General features: G+C 43.5%; 1 protein-coding gene across 5 annotated transcripts in view; it reads right to left on the reverse strand.

Moving 5' to 3' along the window:
- Positions 1 to 23,743, reverse strand: part of RNF157 (ring finger protein 157) — a 71,148-nt gene that overhangs the window by 15,130 nt on the left and 32,275 nt on the right. For all 5 annotated transcript variants that reach the window (XM_081270500.1, XM_081270502.1, XM_081270501.1 and 2 more), the window contains exons 3-12: positions 14,980 to 15,068; positions 9,998 to 10,144; positions 9,342 to 9,459; positions 8,873 to 8,939; positions 8,558 to 8,601; positions 8,148 to 8,195; positions 5,323 to 5,394; positions 4,357 to 4,516; positions 4,073 to 4,185; positions 557 to 795 (exon numbers count right to left, since the gene is read on the reverse strand). In XM_081270500.1, coding sequence (XP_081126626.1) covers positions 557 to 795; positions 4,073 to 4,185; positions 4,357 to 4,516; positions 5,323 to 5,394; positions 8,148 to 8,195; positions 8,558 to 8,601; positions 8,873 to 8,939; positions 9,342 to 9,459; positions 9,998 to 10,144; positions 14,980 to 15,068 — 1,097 coding nt within the window. The remainder of the gene's footprint in view (positions 1 to 556; positions 796 to 4,072; positions 4,186 to 4,356; positions 4,517 to 5,322; positions 5,395 to 8,147; positions 8,196 to 8,557; positions 8,602 to 8,872; positions 8,940 to 9,341; positions 9,460 to 9,997; positions 10,145 to 14,979; positions 15,069 to 23,743) is intronic.

Consider the following 23,743-nt stretch of genomic DNA (forward strand, 5'->3'; position numbering starts at 1 on the left):
TGGAGCAACGAGGGGTGGAGGAGCCCCTGGGGGAGATGGAAACCTCTTCTGCCTTTGGCTTCCTCAGGGACTTACTGTTTGAATTTGAGGAAGACCACTGAAGTCGGCAGGGTCTCATTTCTTTCATTTGTAAAAACACCTTCCTTACTCAGCTGCAGAGACTTGTTGTGACTATACCCCACTGAGCTCAAATGCTTAAGTGACACTGTCAGGAGGTTCCTTCAGTCTTCAGACTGACCCATGCTCCCCTGGAGCCACAGAGACCCTGTCCAATGTACATCCTCTTCCCTGACCCCAGGCCCTCCCTGCCAAAAAGACCACATGACAAGTGTGTCTAATGGGAATTGTCCCAAGGACTCACACACGTTTTATTTCCATCTCTTAGGGATGGCGTAACTGCCCCCAAAGTCTCCCCTCAGGTCTTCCATGACTCTGGCGACTCTGGGAAGAGCAGGAGGGCTGACCATGCCCTGGAGCCCATGAAACGACCAGCGCGAGGAGGGAGTGGGTAGACGCATCTCATAGAGGACCAGGGCAACACTGGGGATCTACTCACTTGGAGAGACTCCTTTTGAGCTTGAGTCCTTGGCCGCTGCAATCAGATAAGCGGTCCAGTGGGGAGAGTGTCCTGATGGGGGGCAGGTGGCCATCACTACCATAAGAAGGCAGCATTCCTGAGAGGTGGCCATCTCCAAGTACGTGAAGTGGGGGGACTGCTGGGGATGGGGTGAGGGGCCCATTGAGGGCCTCCAGAAGAGACACCACTTCGTAACCTGGTGGAATATTCTCTGAGGACTAGGAGAATGAGAGACAGGAGGAAAAAGGAATTAATGACTTTTTGATTTATGGAATTATTGTGTTTCCTAATTGATGCTAAAAAAAAATCTTCTTTACATATGGTTTGGTGGGTCTGGTAAGAAAAATTCTTATGCCTGTTTACATAGAAAAAACAGAAAGTCAAAGAACCACAGGCTCCTCGCCTGCTCAGGGGTGAATTTTTTCTTAGTAATGTCTACTTTTTTCAGGGACAGAAATAAGTACTCAGTAGAGGAAATTTGGAACATATATCAAAGCAAGAAAAAAATCACTACTAATCAATTACCCAATCAATTACCCAAGGTAACTTTTGTTAGCATTCTAGTATATATTCTCCCATTTACATAGTTACGATCAATCTGTAAGTGACAATTTTATATTCTGCTTATTTACAGAACATAAATATTTCTCTGTGGTTTTGAAACTTCTTCAGCTACATTCCCTTGTTTCTCCTGTGAGTGCTGGGTATTTAAATATGCTTAAGGCATCCTAGAGAAAACAAGGTTCTAACGAACATTCTTGTATATGAATCTTTTTCAGGGTTGGGGATGTGACTCAGTGACAGGGCATTTGCCTGGCATGTACAAGACCCTGGGTTTGAACTCCAGCATTATAAAACAAAACAAAACAAAACATCTTTTTCAGATTATTTTCTTGGTATGAAACCCTTAGACCTTAGATTACTAAGTATAAATGTTTTTAAAGCTTTTAATATATATAGATGCTTTGTTTTGTTTTCTTCTAATTATACTCCTATAGACAGTACAAAAAACTATTTTATTGATTCTTTGCCAGCACATAGAGTATCTTTTATTTATTTATTTTTTAGTTTTAGGTGGACACAATGTCTTTTTTTTAAAAACTTGTTTTAATTAGTTACACATAACAGTAAATGATCTTGACATATCATACATTTGAGTCAGATGGGATATAATTTCTCATTTTTCTGAGTGTACAGGTTGCAGAATCACATTGGTCATGCAGTCACGTGTATACCCACAGCAATAATAAAGTCTATTTTACTCTGCTGCCCTTCCCTTCCCCCCTTCCCCTCCCCTCCCCTCCCATCACTTCTATCTAATCTAATGTGACCCACTTCTTTTTTTTTGCCCCCTCACATCGTCATACCTGTATTCTGTATAAGGATGAGGGTCTCCTTCCACCTTCCATACAATTCCCCTTCTCCCTCCCTTTCCCTCCCACCCCTCTTCCCTATCTAGAGGTAATCTTCTTCTCATGCTCTTCCTCCCTACCCCATTTTGAGTCACCCCCCCCCCTTATATCAGAGAAGACATTCGGCATTTGTTTTTTTGGGATTGGCTAACTTCACTTAGCATAATCTGTCCTAATGCCATCCATTTCCCTGCAAATGCCATGATCTTGTTATTTTTTAGTGCTGAGTAATATTCCGGTGTATAAATGCCACATTTTTTTAATCCATTCATTTATTGAAGGGCACCTGGGTTGGCTCCACAGTCTAGCTATTATGAATTGTGCTGCTATAAACATTGATGTGGCTGTGGACACATTATCTTTATTTTACATTTATGTAGTGCTGAGGATCGAACCCAGTGCCTTGTGCATGCTAGGCGATCACTCTACCAATGAGCCACAACCCTAGCCCCATATAGAGTATCTTTAAAAAGGAAAGTTTTGGAGTTCTAAAGGTGAGAAATGGTATACTATTTTAACTTACATAGTATCGATTTTAAATGTGGCTCAATTTTTTTCTTGTGAGGCTAGGGGTCACACTCAGAGCCTCATACATGCAAGACAAGTGCTCATCCACTGAGCTATATCCCAGTCCTTCATATTTTTAATTTTTTGTGGTACTGGGGATTTAATCCAGATGCTTTACCACCAAGCTATATTCCCAGTACTTTTTAGTTTTTATTTTGAGGTAGGGTCTCACAAAATTGCCTAAGCTGGCCTAGAACTTACAATCCTCCTGCCTCAGCCTCCAGAGCTTCTGGGATCACAGGTGTATGACACCACACCTAGTTTGAACTTTTAAAAGGTTATTGTTAACCAGCTTTTAAAAGGTTATTGTTAACCAGCTTTATTACCTCTCTTAAGAATTTTTTGTTTAGCTAGGCATGGTGGCACCTACCTTTAATCCCAGTGACTCAAGAGGCTAAGTAAGGCAGGAGGATTGCAAGTTGAGGACAGCCTCAGCAACTTAGCCTCTATGCTTGACTAGGTTTTTTTTTTTTTTTTTCTTTAAATAATTTGTTCTTTGAGGGCTGGGGATGTGGCTCAAGTGGTAGCTCGCTCGCCTGGCATGCGTGCGGCCCGGGTTCGATCCTCAGCACCACATACAAACAAAGATGTTGTGTCTGCCAAAAACTAAATAAATAAATATTAAAATTCTCTCTCTCTCTAAAAAAATAATTTGTTCTTTGATTTTTAATTCTGGTCAATTTTTACAAACTTAAGTTTTAAATGTTTTATGTGGACAAAGCTATGGATTCTTTTTTTGTAGTTTTCTACTGCTTGCAAACTCAGAGTCCTCTCCATCTCAAGTCAACTAAATAATCATCTACAATTCATTCTATGTTTTTAATGTTTTGTTCAGTTTGCTTTTAACATAGTTAACTAATTGCTCCATCTTGAATTTGTTATTTGGTAAGAATTAAAGCACTAAACTGATTTTTTCTCCCTAAGTAGCTAACTAATTATCCCAGTACCATTCACTGAATAACAAATCTCTCCTATCACTGGGTTAATCTAAAGAGAGTCCTATCTGCTGTTCATAATTGCAAAACTTGGAAGTTTACTCTAATGCCATCAACTACATATGACACTGAGGTCAATTACTTTGTCTACTTGGCTCCTAAATCACTGAAGCCATAAAATGGGATAAAGAAAAAGTTACTTCTTCAAGGATTCAAATAAGATAGTAAGTTGCATTCAAATTCAGAACAATCACCCCCTTGTTTCTGCTCAGGGGAGTTCCAGAGTGGACCCCCCTAGAGCACTCTGCAAGCAGATGGCACTAGGAATGTAAATAAAACTGGACACAAGTTCCCAAAGAGGAACGGGAGATTTTAGTGACCAGTATTCAACTATCTGTCACCTTAACGTTGGCTGGTTAGTTTAGCTGACACGACCTCAGCCAGCCCACTAAATTCTCTGGCATCCCCAGGCTTAACACCTTGCTACAATGCCATGTAGAGGAGGGTGAAATGTTAAAAAAAAAAAAAAAGGCTCTAGAGAACTCTGGCTTCAGAGCGGCCGTGGCTCTGAGCCCACTTACTGAATGCTCTTCAGAGTCAGATGTCTGGGATGAGATGATGGGGTTAAAGCTGGTGGGGGACAAGGGGCCCAATTTTTTCCTCATGGCTCGAATCTGAAGCAGTGCCCGGAAGGCTGTGGAGAAGGAAGCAGGCAATCAGGACATCCTGCTGCAGGATTAGGATGAGCAAGGGCCAGGCAGAAACCACACCGCGCCCAGGTCCGCCAACCCAGTAGCAGCATGTGCTCTGCTGCTGTGACTGTCCTCCCAGCCTAGCCCTCTCACGCCCCCTGGCTGGGGCTTACGGAGCCGGCAGATGGGGCAGTTGTTGGCTTGGTAGCGCAGGGTGTCTGCACAGGTGTTACAGAGGCAGAGGTGGCGGCAGGGCAGGATCAAGGTGTCCCGGACATCCGAGAGACACACCACACACTCAGCACTGTTATCGCTCACTTCGTCCTCAGCCACCTGCGGGGAGACAGAAGTTCAGCTACAAAGCCCTAGACGTCCCTGACAAGGCAGGGAGGGGCTGAAGAGCTGAGGCAGGCATGAGGAGGAGTCCACGCTGACCCTGGACTTCACTGGGGGGCTGCTTATCTGAAGCGGAGAGACCAGGACTTACCACCTAGCGCAAGCCCTGAGGCCAGCTTTGGCCCTGTGGCACCTGACTGAAGGAACCTAGGTGAAAGGCAATAAAGACCCTCATGGGAAACGTCCAAGAGCCGCAGAGCACCAGGACAAATCCAGAGCAGCCTCCTCCTCTCGCTTCCGAAGTGACAGAAGCATAATGATCTAAATGAGGAAGAGGAAATCCTCTTCTAGGGCCTGACTGACTCCATGGTGTGGCTCAATTAATTCCTCCATCTTGGCTTTATCTGAGAACTGTGGCCCTGCCTCCCAGGAGGGGACGTTCAGAGTTTTGGACAAAACTTATCTTAGAATCATTTTTTTTAAATGAAAGTGTTTATAACATATCATTTATTTATTTATCTATTCATCTTTTTTAGTTGTAGATGAATACAATACCTTAATTTTATTTGTTTATTTTTATGTGGTTTGGGGAGCGAACTCAGTGCCTCAAGCGTGCTAAGCAAGCGCTCCACCACTGAGCCACAACCCTGGCTCCATAACATTTATTTACTTTTTAAAAATATTTTTTAGTTATAGAAGGACATAATACTTTAATTAATTAATTAATTTTTATGTGGTGCTGAGCATGGAATCCAGTGCCTCACACGTGCCAGGCAAGCGTTCTCTCACTGAGCGGCCCTTACCTTAGAATCTTGTGTGTTGTACTTGTTTTCAATTCCATAGATCTCCTGAAGAAGGTAGCTGACCCCATCTACCTGAACAGCAAACGGAGATGTTCAAGGACAGGCCGACCCCACTGGGAGACAGCGTAGGAGCCCCACCCCACACCCCAGGAACCCAGGACTACCGCTTCACAATGAAGGAACTCGCAGGCCTGGACAAATAAAAGATGTATTTTACAAATAAAAGATGTATTTTTTTTTAAAGAGAGAGTGAGAGAGGAGAGAGAGAGAGAGAGAGAGAGAGAATTTTTTTTTAATATTTATTTTTTAGTTCTCGGCGGACACAACATCTTTGTTGGTATGTGGTGCTGAGGATCGAACCCGGGCCGCACGCACACCAGGCGAGCGCGCTACCGCTTGAGCCACATCCCCAGTCCGAAAAGATGTATTTCTTTACTTCTGTTTTCTCTTTGAGAGGGGAAAGAAAATTGAGTGTTTAATTCACCCACCATTATATACAACAGGGAACATAAAATTCCACCATTACTAAAATAATATTTGTACGTGGCTCACTATTGTGGGCAGTCGAGAAAGGATATGCCTCAAAATATAAGCACTAGCTATGTAAGGAAAGTGAGTTCAGACATACAAATAAAGGAATAGAAGAGAGAAAGAAAGAGGAAATGGGCAAGGAAAAAGAGGGAGACAGAAAAATGCAGATGAAAGGGAGGTGTAGACTTGAAGGAGGGGCTGGGCACACCCCTCCAGCCAGAGCCACCCCTTTCCTACCCTGCAGCAAGATCATCCCCTTGGTCCTGTTTCATTTCTTCCTTTTGGTAGTAGGGATTGGACCCAGGGCCTCATGCATGTTACACAATGTCAGACACTTGTGGGAGTGCTCTACCCTGAGCTACCCCAGTCCTTGGTCCTGTTTCTTTTCTTTGTTTAGAAAAAGGAGTAGGAATGGGCCACGTGTGGTGGCCACGCCTATAATCTCAGTGGTCTGGGAGGCTGAAGCAGGAGGATCGAAAGTTCAAAGCCAGCCTCAGCAACAGTGAGGCCCTGTCTAAAAAAAAAAGGGGGGGGGGGCTGGGCATGTGGCTCAGTGGTTGAGCACCCCTGGGTTCAATCCCCTACCAAAAAAAAAAAAAAAAAAAAAAGAAAGGAGTAGAATTTATCCAAGTGTGAAGAATCAAAACACAACTCTTCAGAGACAAGAGGGCACCCTATAGCAGGTTACCTGTCCTGTTTTAATTTCTTTTTTTGTATGGCAAAGTTTTTACTTTTAAATGATTAGTATTCCAAATAATAACATGTAACAAGTTCTTGAGTCCTATCATCTAATAATTTTGATGAAAATAAACTAATAGCAGCCCAGAGAAGTCTGTTAGTATTCACTGCTCTAACCCTTAGTCAAAATGGACAACTTTAAGGCTGGATGCTGCTTTAGACAAGTTACAAATAACTATTTATGACTTCTTCATAGATAAAGCCTTTGCCTGTCCTGTTTCTTAGAGCCCTGCCTGCCAACACCCAATCCTGCTTCCTCTAGCTGGGGCTACGTCAGTGCCTTGGGTGGTCCTTCCTTTAGTCCTTTAGGCGCCCACTCCTCTCTCCTGCCTCCCTTCACCTCTGTGCCCAGCACACAGATGAGGAACCCATCTCTGACTTCACATCTCACGCTTCAGCTGCACGGGCTGTTGCTAACGCAAATCTAGCAACAGGAAGATAGATAAAACATCTTCCTTTAGCTACACTAGCCTTTTCATCAAACCCAGGCCTCCTAGAGAAACTGGCCTTCCCATGAAGCAACTCACCTCGCTGGGCCTGCCCAGGTGCCGCCTGGGGCTCAGGATCTGTGACTCCTCTGCCTCTAAAACTTGTTTTAACCCTGTGGTGATTATACTGAAGAGGACACAATCAACTAATTTACACTAAGGTACTATTGGGTACTATTGACCTCATTAAAAGAGGGGCAAGTATCTAATCCAAAAGGATGAGTACTTGAGAATTTCAGATATCCATCAGCTATCTGCAGAACAGCCTTTCTGTGTACCTCAACCAAGGCAACCCTGACTTCCACCCGCCACTCGCCCTTGCCAATGCCTTTGGCACCTGCCTCCCTTCCCTCTATGACACCTCCTACTACCTCTGCATGCGGTGGGGCGTAGGCCTCTTGGCAAACCGAATTTTAGAATAGGAATGGTGGGATGAATTCAGCCAAGGGCTCCGGTTGGCTCTGAATTGGACCCTAATACATTATCCTTTTCTTGAAATGTTTCTTACTCTGGCATTTTAAATACAAAGAGTTCTCCCTAAACCTGATGTCAGGAGACAAATCTTGTCCTTTCACTGCTTAAGTCCTTTGCTCTTTGCTCAGATAACTGCTGCCTAAACACTAACAAATCTGGAACACTATAGATACCCCAAACCAGCATTCCTTCCAGGACACCCAAGTGGTTTCTAACAATAAAAAGAACTCCCTCTTTCCTCCCCTCCTTCTTTAAATCAAAGAAAGGGAAGAGGGAAAGAAAAATGCTAAAACCAGAAAAGAAGCCAGGTGCAGTGGTGCACGCCTATAATCCCAGCAGCTCAAGAGTCTGAGGCAGGAGGATAGCATTCAAAGCCAGCCTCAGCAAAAGCAAGGTGCTAAGCAACTCAGTGAGGCCCTGCCTCTAAATAAAATACAAAATAGGGCTAGGGATGTGGCTCAGTGGTCAGTGCCCCGAGTTCAATCCCTGGTTTCTCCCCACCAAAAAAAAAAAAAAACAGAAAAGAGAAAAAGAGGGAGGAGGTAGGCGGGGGGGGGGGGCAAACAGGAGCAGCCCCTGGCCTCAGGTACTTACCACTTGTTTCTGTTTGAGGGGTTTGACGCAGAAAGTCCCATCTGTGTGCTGGAATGAAAACATGTCAGTTAAGGCAGGACATCAGGGAGGGCACCAAGTACTCCATATTCTGTCAGTTTTCTCAATCATACACACTATTGGGCACTCAGAGTGGAATTACAGAGTCTGAACAGTAGGGCCTTCCAATGAGCCAGTCTATTTCACGTTAGGAAGAGGAGACTGAGGGCTCAGGAGTCTAAGGTCATGAGCAAGGTGGTGGCAGAGCTGGAACCCTGAGCACAGCTCCCATGTGATGCTCTTTCAATGCCACCCATCTCCCAAGCTGGGCCACTGTGCAGAGCCCAGGCAGCCAGCCAACCATGGTGTCCTTGCACAAAAGAAAGGGCTAAAGAAATGATAAAGTTACTCACCTTTTCAAAAGTACCCAGTAGGACATGGCAATGGCCAAAGTACTCTGAAAGAAACAAAGGCACACACACATATGAAGCAGACGGCCAAATAACACGTACTGATGCCCTCCCTTCCCAATTCCCACAAGGTGGCAAATAAATCATGCTGGGAACCTGTACAGCCCAACAGTGTTCACCTCAGCCCAAGAAGCTGGGAAAGACACTGCCTGTCCAAGGCCCATAGAGCAGGTATACTGGTCTGGGATCAAGGCTTTTGCCAGGACTGTGCCACAGAGGACAGTACACATAGCAAGAGAAGACAGAAATCACCCGTACCATCTCCTTCATCAACCACAGCATGTACCACCAAGGGGTAGACCTCTCGGTCCAGGTCAAAGCCAAGCTGCAGGGAAGACAAGAGGAAAAGAGGGGATTAAGCACATGGAGATGGCACGCAGCCATCTGAAAAGGCAGACAGTCAGGATGCACAGACCTTGTCCGCTCCTCAGTGATCAACCTTGTGTGACCCAAATCTGCTTAACAGAACCTCACCAATTTCTCTTTAAAAATTTCGTGGAATCAAAGCTCCCTAACCTGCAACTTCTTTTATTTGAGCATGAATCTCTCAAAGTATCTGAGGTTCACAGCCTGCTTTGAAAGAGAAGAATTAACAAGGGTGAGATGAAGGGATCACTAGGCGAGCTTGGCCTTCAGGCAACTGGGCAGACGCTCTGCTGCCCGCCTGGGTCTGGCGCCCCTGGGCCCTTCGTATCTACCTGGGGAGACCCCAGCAGAGACAGCTCACCTCCTCTTCGGCCCACTCGGAGGGGTCCACGGTATGGGAAGGCAGGCAGAACTGCTGGCACACCCCTCGCTTGTAGTACACAGTCTCAGACTGCAGGCAGTCATCTTTAGGAATGTAGCTAAGAACAAGGCGGGAAGCAGAGCAAACTCAGGATCTAGACCAGGTGACCTAACAAGTTCCTGTCTCTTGCCTGTTCTCTATTTTCAACAGGCTCTAGCACAGGACAAGAAGTTCCCTTCTATCTATTTCTGTCACCAGATAAGAGCCTGGCAATGTCATTAAACTTATCTACTCAACCCACACATGCTCAAAAAAGTAGCTAAATAGAGTTTTTTAAAAATATTTTTTAGTTGTTGATGGACCTATATTTTATTTATTTGTATGTGGTGCTGAGAATTGAACCCAGTGCCTCACACATGCTAAGGCAAGTGTGCTACCACCAAGCCACAACCCCAGTCCCCCAAATAGATTTTTCAAGAAGATTTTGAGGACTGAGGAGCTATGCTGCCACCTTCCAAAGGTGAAAGAATAAGGCCTGATAAAAGAAAATCTGAATTCAGGAACCAGTTCTCGCTTGGTGTAGACAAAGATAAGCACAAAAGACGGGGACCTACCTGTCTGTGAGGGAAGCGGCCCACCTAGCCTCTTGTTCTTACCTGGCAATGCCATTCTGGAATTCCTCCGTGGCCTGGTAGTAGATGGTGATGGCCACCCGGGCATCGGCATCGAAGGTGAACTCCACATTGTAGTGGACTCTGGCTCTGCTGGCCTCTTCCCCAGGGCTCTTCACTTCCTCCGCACACCTAGGACACACCAAGACTCAGCATTTGAGCACTTCCTTTTTGGTATTAGGGATTTAACCAAGGGCCTAGCACATGCTCAGCTTTGGCAAAAGTTCTACCACTCAGCTACATCCCCAGCCCTTTTTGTTTGTTTTATTTTTTGGCACCGAGGTCTGAACCTGGAGGTGCTTAGCCACTGAGTCCTTTTTATTTTTTAATTTGAGATAGGGTCTTGCTAAATTGCTGGGGCTGGTCTCAAACTTGGAATCCTCCTGTCTCATCCTCCTGAGTTGCTGGGATTACAAGTGTGCATCACTGCACCCAGCTGACCTTCTTTTTAAAAAATTTAGTCATATATTGTTGACTTCTCTCCATGGCCCTTAACATATATCTAAATCTTCATTTTGAATGATCACAGAATACCATCATTTGTGGGCACTGAGGTTATTTCATAGTGCTATAATTAATATTCATATGCACTGCCAGACTCTCAAGAGTTTTTTTAAAAATTTTTTTTAGTTGTAGTTGAACACAATACCTTTATTTTATTTGTTTATGTGGTGCTGAGGATCGAACCCAGGGCCTCACACATGCGAGGCAAGTGCTCTCCTCCTGAGCCACAACTCTAGTCCCGAGTTTTTGTTTTGATTATGATTATTAATCACATTAAGTAGCTTCCACAATGCTTGTTAAACACCAGTAGGCTTTACTCTTCCTTTTCCTCCTCTTCAGAGGAAACCTCGTCTGGCTGACCACTTTGGCATTAAACCACATTCCTAAATAACATGCTCAGAGGACTACTTCTTGATTTTTCAGTTTTAGGCACTACCTACTGATTTCCTACTGTAGAAATGACAAATTTATGCCTCTTTCCTCACTGTCTGCCCAATACACTAGCTCTGTCGCTTCCATGGTACAGTCATATTCTGATTTTATTAGCACAGTACCTGATTGTGTTGCCATGATTATAAAAACATTCACAGTCTGGTCACAGAGGAACCTATGGGCTGCTTTTCTTACCTAACTTTTTCTTGGAAATAGTGCTCATCTTACCTTTTCAGTTGCTTGGTTTTCTGTATATTTAGCCCAAATTCCAACCTGAACCCTCTTCTAGCAGTCTAACTCCTGGAGATGTTCAAAGGTAGCAGGTATTCCATTCAGCTCATCTTTTTGAGGTCCCTTCAGAGCCCTCTGTCCAGAACTGGACCTGGGGCCCTCTGTACCTGGCACACTACGGCCATCCTGGATTCTCTTGCCACTCCCCTGAGGCTCCCTTTGCCTGTACTGTAGAAGCTCATGTTTCTGGCATCTCCTGTCTTCCTCTTTTGGGGTCACCCTTTCATTTTGCTGGTGCACACTGTCCCTAGATTTCCTAGAACAGGGTGTTGGAGAGACAGGCTTTCTGAGAGCTCCCATTGTAAATTTGGCTGAGCAAAGAATTTTAGGTTATAAATACTTTCAGAAAGACACCAAAAGCCTCGCTGCTAAGTCTTTTAGCTCCCAGTGTGGCTGACCCTCCTCTTTGATGACTCACAGAGGCTCCTTTTTGCCATCTATGTGGCTGACAATTGCTGGCCCTTTCCATTAGGACACGTGTGCCCTCTGGTTCTAGAAAATGTTATTAAATTACCTAAGTCGCTGATGATTTCCTTCCCTCTCTGGGCTGTTCTCTTTAGAACCACTAGGTGAACATGAGACTTCCTACACTTGTAATCTATTCCTTGAATCTTTCCTCTTCTATTTCTCTTGATGCCTTTTTGCTCCACTTCATAGACCATTTCAACTTTTTATTTATTTATTTATTTATTTATTTATTTATTTAAAAGAGAGAGTGAGAGAGGAGAGAGAGAGAGAGAGAGAGAGAATTTTTAATATTTATTTTTTAGTTCTCGGCGGACACAACATCTTTGTTGGTATGTGGTGCTGAGGATCGAACCCGGGCCGCACGCATGCCAGGCGAGCACGCTACCACTTGAGCCACATCCCCAGCCCCTCAACTTTTTTTTTTAATATTTTATTTACATTTTAGTTTTCGGCAGACACTACATCTTTGTTTGTATGTGGTACTGAGGATTGAACCCGGGCCGCACGCATGCCAGGGGAGCGCGCTACCGCTTCAGCCACATCCCCAGCCTCTAGACCATTTCAACTTTTATCCCTAATACTCTCTTGAATTTTTCATTTCTGCTACTGTTTAGTTTTTAATAGCCCTTTTGTATTTCCTAAGCACTTCGTGTCATTGTGTCCATGAAATAAGCAGCAATATTTTCTCTTCTGTCTCTGAGGCTATTGATGCTTATGAGGGCTGATCCAGGTCTGCAGAAGAACCTCCAACTCATCTCTTAGGACCCATCCAGGCGGGTCCAATTCCCAGAGGTCAGTTTTCCTCTCTTCTGACAGGCTTGGCTGCTGGTGTTCTGGGGACTGGGGGAAGGCAGATTGAAGGGCTCCATATCCAGATGGCTAAATTCACTTACTCCCTACATCATCTGAGTTCAGAGATTCTCTGCTTAAGTTGAGCTCTTCAGCGAGAAATCTCTGCCAGACTCCACCAGGGTGTGGGCAGGACAGCTCTGGCTATGTTGTGCAAGGAAAGGCACCTGACTACCTCTTCATTCTAGCTTTCCCCCTTGACTTCCAGAGGCACCTGGTCCTGCCAAGCCCTGAGCCTTTTGGGGACCACAGCGTAAAAGGGTGAATCTCAACTCTTCCCTCTGTTGGCCCATGATTTTCTTTCCTGGGTCTGATGAGTTATTTGGCATTCACCATATGATTCCATTCTACAGTTTTGTCCATGTTCCTTTCCCATCCTCCCAATTCTGTGACTCATGCTCTTTACAAACACTTTTATTATCATACGTTAGGGTTTAGAAAGCAAGCAAAAGTTGTCGCCAAGTCCTCATCTTTCCCTGGAAATGGGAAGAAATAGAATTTTCTTTATTCTAATAATCTCAGAAAAACAAGAGCTGAGAATGGAGCTCCATGGAAGAAAGCCCATCTAGCAGGACTGCAACAAACAAACAAACAAACATGGGTAGGGGACAAAACAAAAGTTCCCAAATCACCCCAAAATGGAACACCAAGTGTTTCCCCTTGTGTTATCTCATCTAGTTTTGACAGCTGTCATGAAAGGTGAGGTTGAAAAAGTGACCTCTTTTACTGATAAAAAACCTGAAGCTCAGAAACTCATTTCAGTGGATGTCGGTGGAGCTGGGAAGCCCAGCAGAAATCTGCTTCCAGGGACAATTCTTGCAGCACATCGCAGCCTCTTCACTTAGTTCTGCAGCTGCAGCCAGGACCTCATGATGGCTCAGGCTCTTAAACCTACCTCCATCAAATGTGTGAACAAGCCACGTGTGATGAGGACACAGTGGTTGGAGTGGCTGGAGGCTGTAGCCTCTCAAGGCACAGCCCCAGCTCAGGCTGCTGGAAGCTCTTGTGTTGGCGGGCTATTCTGCAGCCAAGTGCCTCCTGGGCTCCCTCCTCCCCAGAGTTGACCCCAGAGGCACAGAGAAGCACAGCTGCAAGTGGTGCACGCCTGTAACTCCAGCAAGTTCAGAGGTCGAGGCTGGGGGACTGCAAGGTGGAGGCCAGCCTAGGCAACACAGAGACCCCGCCTCAGAATAAAACCAAAAGGGCTGGGGACATAGCTCAGTGAAAGAGTGCTTGCTTAGCAATGTGAGGCCCTGGGATCAAGCCTCAATATCACAATAAATAAATGAGACAGAGACAGAGACAGGCAGAAAATAGATTAGTGGTTACTGAGGACTGGGAGAGGGATCTAGAGGAAATGGGAAGTGCTGAATAATGGGCGTGGGGTTTCTCTCTGGGTTTTATGATAAAAAATGTTCTAAAATTACTGGTGATGACTCACAACTCTAAGCATACTTAAACCACTGAATTGTATATTTTGAATGGGTGAACTGTATGGTACATAAATCGTATCTCAATAAAGCTGTTATATGAACAATTATCAGAAGGAACTTCTTAATGCTAATAAGGCTGACTATACAGGGCTGGGGCTAGGGCTCAGCGGTAGAGAGCTCATCTGGCATGTGCGAGACCCTGGGTTTGATCCTCAGCACCACATAAAAATAAATAAGTGAGGGCTGGGGATGTGGCTCAAGCAGTAGCGCGCTCGCCTGGAATGCGTGCGGCCCGGGTTCGATCCTCAGCACCACATGCAAACAAAGATGTTGTGTTCGCCGATAACTGAAAAATAAATATTAAAAAATTAAAAAAAAAATAAATAAGTGACATAAAGGTACTGTGTCCAACTACAACTAAAAAATAAATTTTAAAAAATAAGGCTGACTATATAAGCCTAAAATGGACTCAGAGCCATCTTTCTTGCCTTATTCAGAGAAATTTGGGACCTCTGATTTGCCCTAATCAGATCTGTCACCCCAGGAAACCAGAGAGCCATAGGGAATATACTATAGGAGTGCAGTATCAGATTAAGAGTTACGCTCTCAGCATGGCAAGAAGGCACATGATAGTGAAAACTGATGAGGAGGACTAACCAACCAACCTAGGGCACCATGGATTCCTTGCAGGAAAGGCACAAGCAATAAAATAAAACAAGAATTTTATATTCCAAAATCAAACATTTCATTATTACATAGACTTGTTGGAATGTAAGAGTCCCCTTTGAGTTCAATAATTCTTCTTCCTTTTTTAATTTAAATCCACAAAATTGGGGAAATATTGACCTTCTCTAAGAAAGTGAAAGTTCTTCCCAAAGACTGATGTATGATTTCTGACCTTAAGGAAGCAGCGCCCAGCAGCTAGTACCCTGGAGACCATAGCGAGTCCATTGTTCTCAAGGAGGAGGTACCTGGAACTGGAGAACTTACTTGACAAGTCTCAGAGTGTCCTTTCGGATGTTGATCAGGCTTCTCAGAGTCTTCACTGGCTCTTGGGGAGGTGGGGCGGCATACGGGAACTGTGTCAGAAACAGAGTAGGGAAGGCAGCATGTCTATAAAGATCCATGACTGTCCCTTGGTGGGACAGGGCTGTAAGCTGTTCAAAAACAGTCCCACAAGGTGAGAGAGCAAGGGCCACTCTTCTCAATAAGCAAGGAAACTGGGACTGTGACATATTGAGTCAATTAATTCGCTTAAGGTTGCAGCTACAGGGAGAACAGAGATTGAATGGACATCAAAAGAGACAGACTTATCTGTTTTTTCCATTATATGAAAGATTATTTGAGTCAGCACCCAAAACATAGAGAACTAATCAAAAACTCCTACTGAAATTCCAAATACCAAAAGACACAAGGTGGCTGAGTTAATCACAAAAGGCTTTTTTCCACATGACCTTAGGCAATAGGGAACCAGACCCACAAGCCCTTTCCTTCAGGGAGGCCACATGGTATCCCAGGAATTTAGGGGCTGCAAATAAAGAGAATCCCATCGTGCGCAGAGCTGAGGCTTGCAGACAGTCATGACTATGTGTCCCTGCAGCTGATCATATAAAGCAGAGTTCTTTAACATGTGGCCCAGAGTTATTTGGGGTTATTGTAGGTTTATGGTTGTCATCATCATTTACCACACACTTTCTAACTCTTCCCCCACTTGGACCTTTGGATTTAGAGCTCTGAGTTTATAATAATGAAAAGTTAAAGAGAGGAGAATGTAAAATTTTTCACTTGCAATTGGCTTCAGTGGAGCAAAAATGATTAGGGGGCTGGGGATGTAGCTCAGTGGTACACAGCTTGCTTAGCATACTTGAGGCCCTGGATTCAATCACTAGTACCATAAATTAAAAAAAAAAAAAAAAAAGGTTTAAAAGGTCCTCAGTAGTCCTATAATGGGGTTTGGATAACACAGGTTTTTTTTACACCTACACTCATGTATCACTTAATGATAGGAATGCACTCCGAGAAACACATTCCTAGCGAATTTGTCTTCCTAGGAACATCAGGGTGAACTTGTACAAGCTAAGATTGTGAGGATGTCATCAGGTAATACAATCTTATGAGATGACCACTGGTATTTGATCCTTCCTTGACTGTAATATCATTTTGCAGCACACGACTGTAATTTAGAGAAAACCTACTGGTCGTTGTGTAATTTAGAGAAAACCTACTGGTTCTCCTAGCTCAAGAAGAGTCTATCTCCACAGTGCTGGGATCAGAAAACAGGATACCTAGGTTATAATCTAATTGTGCCTTTACAGATATCAACTGAATGGAGTTTTTCTTTGGAAACATAATTTAACTAAGGCACATGTGACTTTATGTATTCAGTGTAATTGCTGATAATTCATATGCATGAATGTGATCCTTAAGTTAGCTCAGTAGTAGAGCATTTGCCTAGCAAGTGTGAGGCCTCAAGTTCAATACCCAGTACAGAAAACAGAAAACAAAAAACCCCAACCACATCCGATCTAAATTATTTGCATTGACTGTCACTCTGTGGGCATTATATAGAATTGTTTTTGTTTTTTTTTACTTTTTCATTGACACATTAAACATGTATTCTTTAAAAGATGACAGTTGCTTTTTCTAATGACAAAACATTACATATTCGACCAGAAAACTTGAAAAAACATAAAAGTGGAAACCAGTTATCATTTCTCCACTTAGTAACATCAGCACATGTTTCCCTAAGGCCTCGCCCCCAACCCCCACCCCACATCAGGACTGCTTCAGGAGGCGCAGGCTGCCTCTCTTTCTGAGTGTGCCTTCAGGTGTGCCTCTCTCTGAGTATGCAGTTGTGCGACACAGGGAGAGTGGCACTTTATCCATCACCCATAGCACTCGGCGTCTGAAGCTGCTCCGACTTCTTTGCTGATATGGATGCTGTGGTGAACATCCTTGTCCCCACACTCTGCGTGTTTGTGTGATTATTTCCTTGGGACAAATTCCTAGAAGTGGAATTACTGGATCAAAGAGTAAGCATATTTTTAAGGCTTTAAAGAACATTTTGCCAAATTGTTCCACACAGAGCTGACTCCCCTGAGCAGGGCAACAGGAGGCTTTGAAGTAAGAAAATGGGGATTCTGGTCCGGATCCCACTGGGGCCTGATTCTCCACCCCCACTTCCCAGGCTGTCATACTGAAGGAATTTAAAACAATTCTAAAATAAGCTTAAGCAAAAAGTAATTAGGCAGGAAAATCTGACACAAATGCTAGCCTATTCTAAAGCCAAAATAAATGACTTCAGGATTAAAATTTTTTTCTGGAGTAGCAAAGTTAATCACTTCATTTGTGCAGGTACTTAGGAGTTATCCATAAATCCTATCTGAGTTAGAAAAAAAAAAGATGGGTCTTTCTCTTATTCTTTTTTTTTATCTTTTTTTTTTTTTTTAAGAGAGAGTGAGAGAGGAGAGAGAGAGAGAGAGAGAATTTTCAATATTTATTTCTAGTTCTCGGCAGACACAACATCTTTGTTGGTATGTGGTGCTGAGGCTCGAACCCGGGCCGCACGCATGCCAGGCGAGCGCGCTACTGCTTGAGCCACATCCCCAGCCCCTTTCTCTTATTCTTCACCCTTTTTCCTCTGTGCCCCCTAAAAAGGAAAAGAAAGGAAAGAAAGGCCCCAGTTCTCTCAGCCTCCACTTCACTCATTTGATGATAATTACGGCAAGGAAACACAAGTTATCCAAGGACAGGGGTCAACAGGACTGACTGCTAATCAATCCATCCCTACAGTTGAGCTCCCCCATATAGACATACAAGGAAATAGATGGAAACCTGCTCAGGAGAACCTCATCTTGTCCATGGGCTCCTACTACCAGCTACTAAGCTTTGGAGGCCTTTCATTTACACATGACATCAGTATAAACTGTAAGGAGAGACTCAAAGCGGAAAAGGTTAAGAGCTTTCTAGAAGTTTCATTCAAAGGCAGATGATACAGCTACATGAGGAACGGCAGTATCTGAGAAATGTTACAGAAGAGGCAAAAATTAAGGAAGCAATCTCTCTGGCCAGATATCCTGGAGGAGATGGTATTTGATTTGGACTTTTTTTTTGGGGGGGGGGTAGTATTGGAGCTTGAACCCAGGGACATTCTACCACTAAGCTATATCACCAGCCCTTTTTTTTTTTTGAGACAGGTTTTTGCTAGTTGTTGAGGCTGGCCTCAAGCTGGGGATCCTCCGCCTCAGCCTCCTGGTCTCTGGAATTGCAAGTATGCACCACTGCTCCTGGCTCTAAACTGGGGTCTTGAAGGACAGATGGAATTTGACAGAGTAGAGGAACGGAAGAATCAGAGGTGAACCGAAGGAAATGTTTTTCTGCTATTAAAGTCATCTCCCCTTCCTCTCTTCCAATTCAAGCCACCATTATTCTCTTTGCTTCTCAGTCATCTTCCTTTTAAAATTGACCAGGGTTGGGGTGCAGCTCAGTGCTAGAGACCTTGCATGGCATTCAGGAGGCCGGGGTTCCAAGCACAGCACCAAACAAACAAAAACAACTGGTGAAGCTTTTTTGCTTGTCTCCAGTATTCCCTTAACAAATACACCATTGTTCTTTTGCTACACTTACGGCAAAAGAAGCATCCTACTTCTACTGAAACCCAGAGGCTCCATTCTTACACTAGCACATAAGGGTAAAAGGAAGCCGACGCTGTCTTCTTGGGACTGAGGAGGTCGAAGCTCAGAACCCATCTAGGTCCAGAACATTCCTGAAGCAATGCTCTCCTCAGTCTACATCCAGGGCTGCGATTACTTTCCTGTTTTTTTTTTTTTTGTTTGTTTGTTTGTTTTTTGGAAGGGGTGGGAGGTTGTTCCGGCGATTGAACTCAGGGGCACTCGACCACTAAGCCACATCTATAGCCCTATTTTGTATCTTATTTAGAGACAGGGTCTCACTGAGTTGCTTAGCGCTTGCCATTGCTGAGGCTGGCTTTGAACTCATGATCCTCCTGTCTCAGCCTCCTGAGCCACTGGGATTATAGATGTGTGCCACAGCACCTGGCCCCAGTCCTTTTTATTTCTTATTTCAAGACGGGGTCCAGGCTATTCTTAAACTTTCCACCCCCTTGCCTCAGCCTCCCAAGTTGCTGGGATTATAGGCATGCACCACCACACCCAGAATAAGTAAACTCTTAACAGACTTTTGAAGAATCCCTAAATGAGGTTTTTCATAATGAAAATAGGTTTCATATTAAGATTCATGAGGAGCTGGGGCTCAGTGGCAGAGTGCTTGCCTCGTACATGTGAGGCACTGGGTTCGATCCTCAGAACCACATAGAAACAAATAAACAAAATAAAGATATTGTATCCATCTATAACTAAAAAATATTAAAAAAAAAAGATTAATGAAAAAATAATGAAATTTAGTCTCTTCAGGAATTTGTGAGCCAAACCTTATAGGTAACAGAGAAGTGAGACCCAGATGCCCCTAAACTATTCATTTAATCAGAAAATTCCAGCAAATGAAAACCCTCTTAATGGGGTAAAATTTGAGTAACTTGCACATGCCACAAAAAAAAAAAAAAAAAAAAAAAAAAAAAGAATGAACATGAGGAAACATTTAACTGAGCAGCCATGAAGGGCCAGGCATCACTCTAAAGTTCCTTAGCTATGCCCTATCTTACTTTAAATCATAGTAAACACACAAAACATGAAATCCACCATCTCATTATTTTCAAGCACATGGTACAATGGCATTAAGGACATTCACTTCCACATTATCGTACAACCACATCTGCCATGAAGTCTCATGGCAGATATACTCTTTTTTTTTTTTCTTTTGGTACCAGGGATTGAACCTGGGGTGCTTAACCAGTGAGCTACATCCTCAACCCTTTTTAATATTTTATTTATAAGCAGGGTTTCATTGAGTTACTTAGGGCCTTGCTAAATTGCTGAGGCTGGCTTTGAACTTGTGATCCTCCTGCTTCAGCCTCCTGAGCTGCTAGGATTTCAGGTGCAACTGTACCTGGCAAGATACACTCTTACTTTGCTCTTTTTTACTTTGCTCTTTTTTTTTTTTTTAAGAGAGAGTGAGAGAGAGAATTTTTTAATATTTATTTTTTAGTTGGCGGACACAACACCTTTGTTGGTATGTGGTGCTGAGGATCGAACTCGGGCCGCACGCATCCCAGGCGAGCGCGCTACCGCTTGAGCCACATCCCCAGCCCCTCTTACTTTGCTCTTAACATGAAGAGATATCCCACCAGCTGTAAGCCTCTGCAGAAAGACATAGGAGGAAGTTGGCCATTTTGCAGGTAAAGAAGCAGAATCCAAAGATCTGTGTAATTGTCCAAGGCCTCAGGGCTAATGAGCAGCAGAACCATGATCTCAATCCAGGTGTGTCTGACTGCAATAGTCTTGCTCTGACTCCTGCAGCTGCCTGAGTTCTGCAGGAAACATCTGCAGGCTGCCTTGGCCACCCCACCCTAGGAACCTGAGGAGGGTGCAGGGAGTACGTAAGTTGTGTCATCACTGCACAATGCCACTTGCTGTTCGGGCTCTGGAAGCTCCTCAAAGCTCCTGACTACATCCTCACACTTAGATAGCACTGCACACAGAAGCACAGCTCTTGCCACACTTTAAAAAAAATTTTTTTTTTTTTTTAAAGAGAGAGTGAGAGAGGAGAGAGAGAATTTTTTAAATATTTATTTTTTAGTTCTCGGCGGACACAACGTCTTTGTTGGTATGTGGTGCTGAGGATCGAACCCGGGCCGCATGCATGCCAGGCGAGCGCGCTACCGCTTGAGCCACATCCCCAGCCCCACTTTTTAAAAATTTTAACAGGAGCATCTGAGTTCTACACAGAGAAAGGCTTTCTTAAAGAACAGCATGACAAAATCCTTCTGCCTGTGAGATACCTTCTAAGGCATTTGGGGTATTTCATTACCCCAAATACCTTAGAAGCATAGTCGTGGCTCAACCAGAAGACTTGGTCAAGTGAGCCCTAGGGGGTCTGCCCATCAGGCTGTGTCTGCTAAGCCAGCTCCTCTGACCATCTATCCTGGAGATCCTACTTCCTTTTAAGTAGCACCTCCTTCCCACTGGCAGAGCACCATCTGGTGTCCAAAGATGGGACTGCCAGTCTGAACCCTCTGAAGGGAGGAGTGCAGATGAGGCACACACTGAACAAATATGTGTGTATGGAAATGTCAACCATATGTTCTCAAGATTTTTACTGCACTGATTTCACATATCTTGATAAGCTATCCCTAAATTTGTACTCACATGTTTGTCATAGAAAATATGCTCATGGGCTGGGGCTGGGGCTCAGTGATAGAACGCTCATCTCACGTATGTAAGACCCTGGGTTCCATCCTCAGCACCATATAAATAAAATAAAGGTATCACGTCCACCTACAACTAAAAAGATAATTAAAAAAAGAAAATATTCTCAGGCTGGGGATGTGGCTCAAGTCGTAGCGCGCTCGCCTGGCATGCGTGCGGCCCGGGTTCGATCCTCAGCACCACATACAAAGAAAGATGTTGTGTCTGCTGAAAACTAAAAAAATAAATACTAAAAAAAAAAAATTAAAAAAAAATATTCTCATGTTGCATAAGATATAAGTGTACTGTACTCCATTGCCAATAAAAATCTTCTTAAAAAGTACATAATTTTGGGGCTGGGGTTGTGGCTCAGTGGTAGAGCACTTGCCTAGCATGTGTGAGGCACTGGGTTCGATCCTCAGCACCACATAAAAATATACAAATAAAGGTATTCTGTCCATCTATAACTACAAAAAATTAAAACAACAACAATAACAATGTGCTAGTACTCATTTTGGTGTACACTTGTAGTCCCAGACACCTGGGAGGCTGAAATATTAAAAGCTTTCTCTTTATCTTCTTTTTTTTTAAATATTTTTATGTATATTTTTTCGTTAGATGAACACAGTATATTTTTTTTTTAATGTGGTGCTGAGGCATGCGAGGCGAGCGCTTTACCACTGAGCTACAGCCTCAGCCCCTCTCTTTATCTTTTTAAGGTGATCTTTTCCAATCAACTTCTGAACTTCTTGTTTAATAAATCTGCACAATACATTAATTGCCATGTCTTTTTACAGTCTCTTCCAGTCAGTGACAGTTTTACTTTGTTTGTTTGAAATAATCTTGATATGTTGAACAGCTGTTTTGTGGAATCTCTCTCATTCTAGATTTGCCTGATGTTCTCACACAATAGACCAGCTCACGCATGTTTGTCAAGAATCCCACTAGACGGGTGCTTTCTTCACCATTCCAGGAACTTTGACCACCTGGTTAAGATGGTGAGGGCCAGAAACTTAGTATTTTGCATTCTATAATTAATAAGTGTCTTATAGGAAGAAATTTTGAGACTATGCAAATATTTACTAGCATACTTGTATTTTTATATTTTTTGCGGTACTGGGGATCAAACCCAGGGGCATTCAACCATTACATCCCAGCCATTTTAAACTGTGCTTATAATTGTTGTTTGCCAAAGTGGTATCAGACTTGTGATCCTCCTGCCTCAGCCTCCAGAGTTGCTAAGATTACAGAGATGTACCACCATGCCCAGTTCATCAGCATACTTGGGCCAACTGGGCACAAGTGAATTTATCATTCATTGACAATTCTTGCCTATAACAATGATTAATGAGGTGTTTGTCTACTGGTGACTTTCTATTTCCATCTTTCCTGTAATTGTGATTCTACAGGAAGAACTTTCCCTTCTCTGCCATTCATTCATTCATTCTTTACTTAGGCTAAAATAAAAGAACAAAATGCCCAAAATCTGCTCCCAAAGGGAAAGAAAATCATTTTAGACAACTTTTAATTAAAGTAGAAAGTATTCATTTCATTCACTGGGCAGCATTATTAAAAATAATTAGCACAGGGGCTGGGGATGTAGCACAAGTGGTAGCGTGCTTGCCTAGCATGCGCGAGGCACTGAGTTCGTTTCTCAGCACCACATAGAAACAAAATAAAGATATTGTGTTCACCTAAAAACTAAAAAATAAATATTAAAAAATTAGCACGATGGGTAACTCTAGAAATAATGTAATAATTTGTGCCAAAAAATTAAATAATGGTTACTATGGAAATCAACATCAAAGGGATAATAATAACTCATTATGGCACTACATACACCTTTCTTTCTTTCTTTCTTTCTTTCTTTTTTTTTTTTTTTGTACCAGGGATTGAACCCAGAGGCATTTAACCACTGAGACACATCCTGTTTTTCATATTTTATTTAGAAACAGGGTCTCGTTAAGTTGCTTAGGGCCTCACCAAGTTGCTGAGGCTGGCTTTGAACTTCCAATCTTCCTGCCTCAGCATCACAAGACACTGGGATTGAAGGCATACACCACCACACTTGGTTACTTACACCCTTTAAAAAATAGTTTTTAGGGTTTTTACACTTAAATACTGTTTCATTCCTATTTGATGCTTGGTTACTGTTCTGTTCCCTCTACTTCTCCTCTCTCACCATATTAGTGTGTCCAGAGCTCACCAGTGGCTATTTTTAGACTTGTGATGTTTAGAACATTTTCTCAGGTCTGTGTCAGGGCAGACCAGTGAGTCTCTGCTTGAAAGCTGTGAATTGCGTACAAATTTGCCTGTTCAGCCAGCTGCAGCACTGAGACAGTCTGAGGAGCCTGAGGTGGACCAGAATGACATGGTCTGTGTATTAGCTGAAGCAATCCCTTTGGCACTCATTTTCTGTCCTGGTGGGAAGT

Source organism: Spermophilus citellus, assembly GCF_964194105.1.
Source record: "Spermophilus citellus genome assembly, chromosome: 17".
Classification (NCBI taxonomy): domain Eukaryota; kingdom Metazoa; phylum Chordata; class Mammalia; order Rodentia; family Sciuridae; genus Spermophilus; species Spermophilus citellus.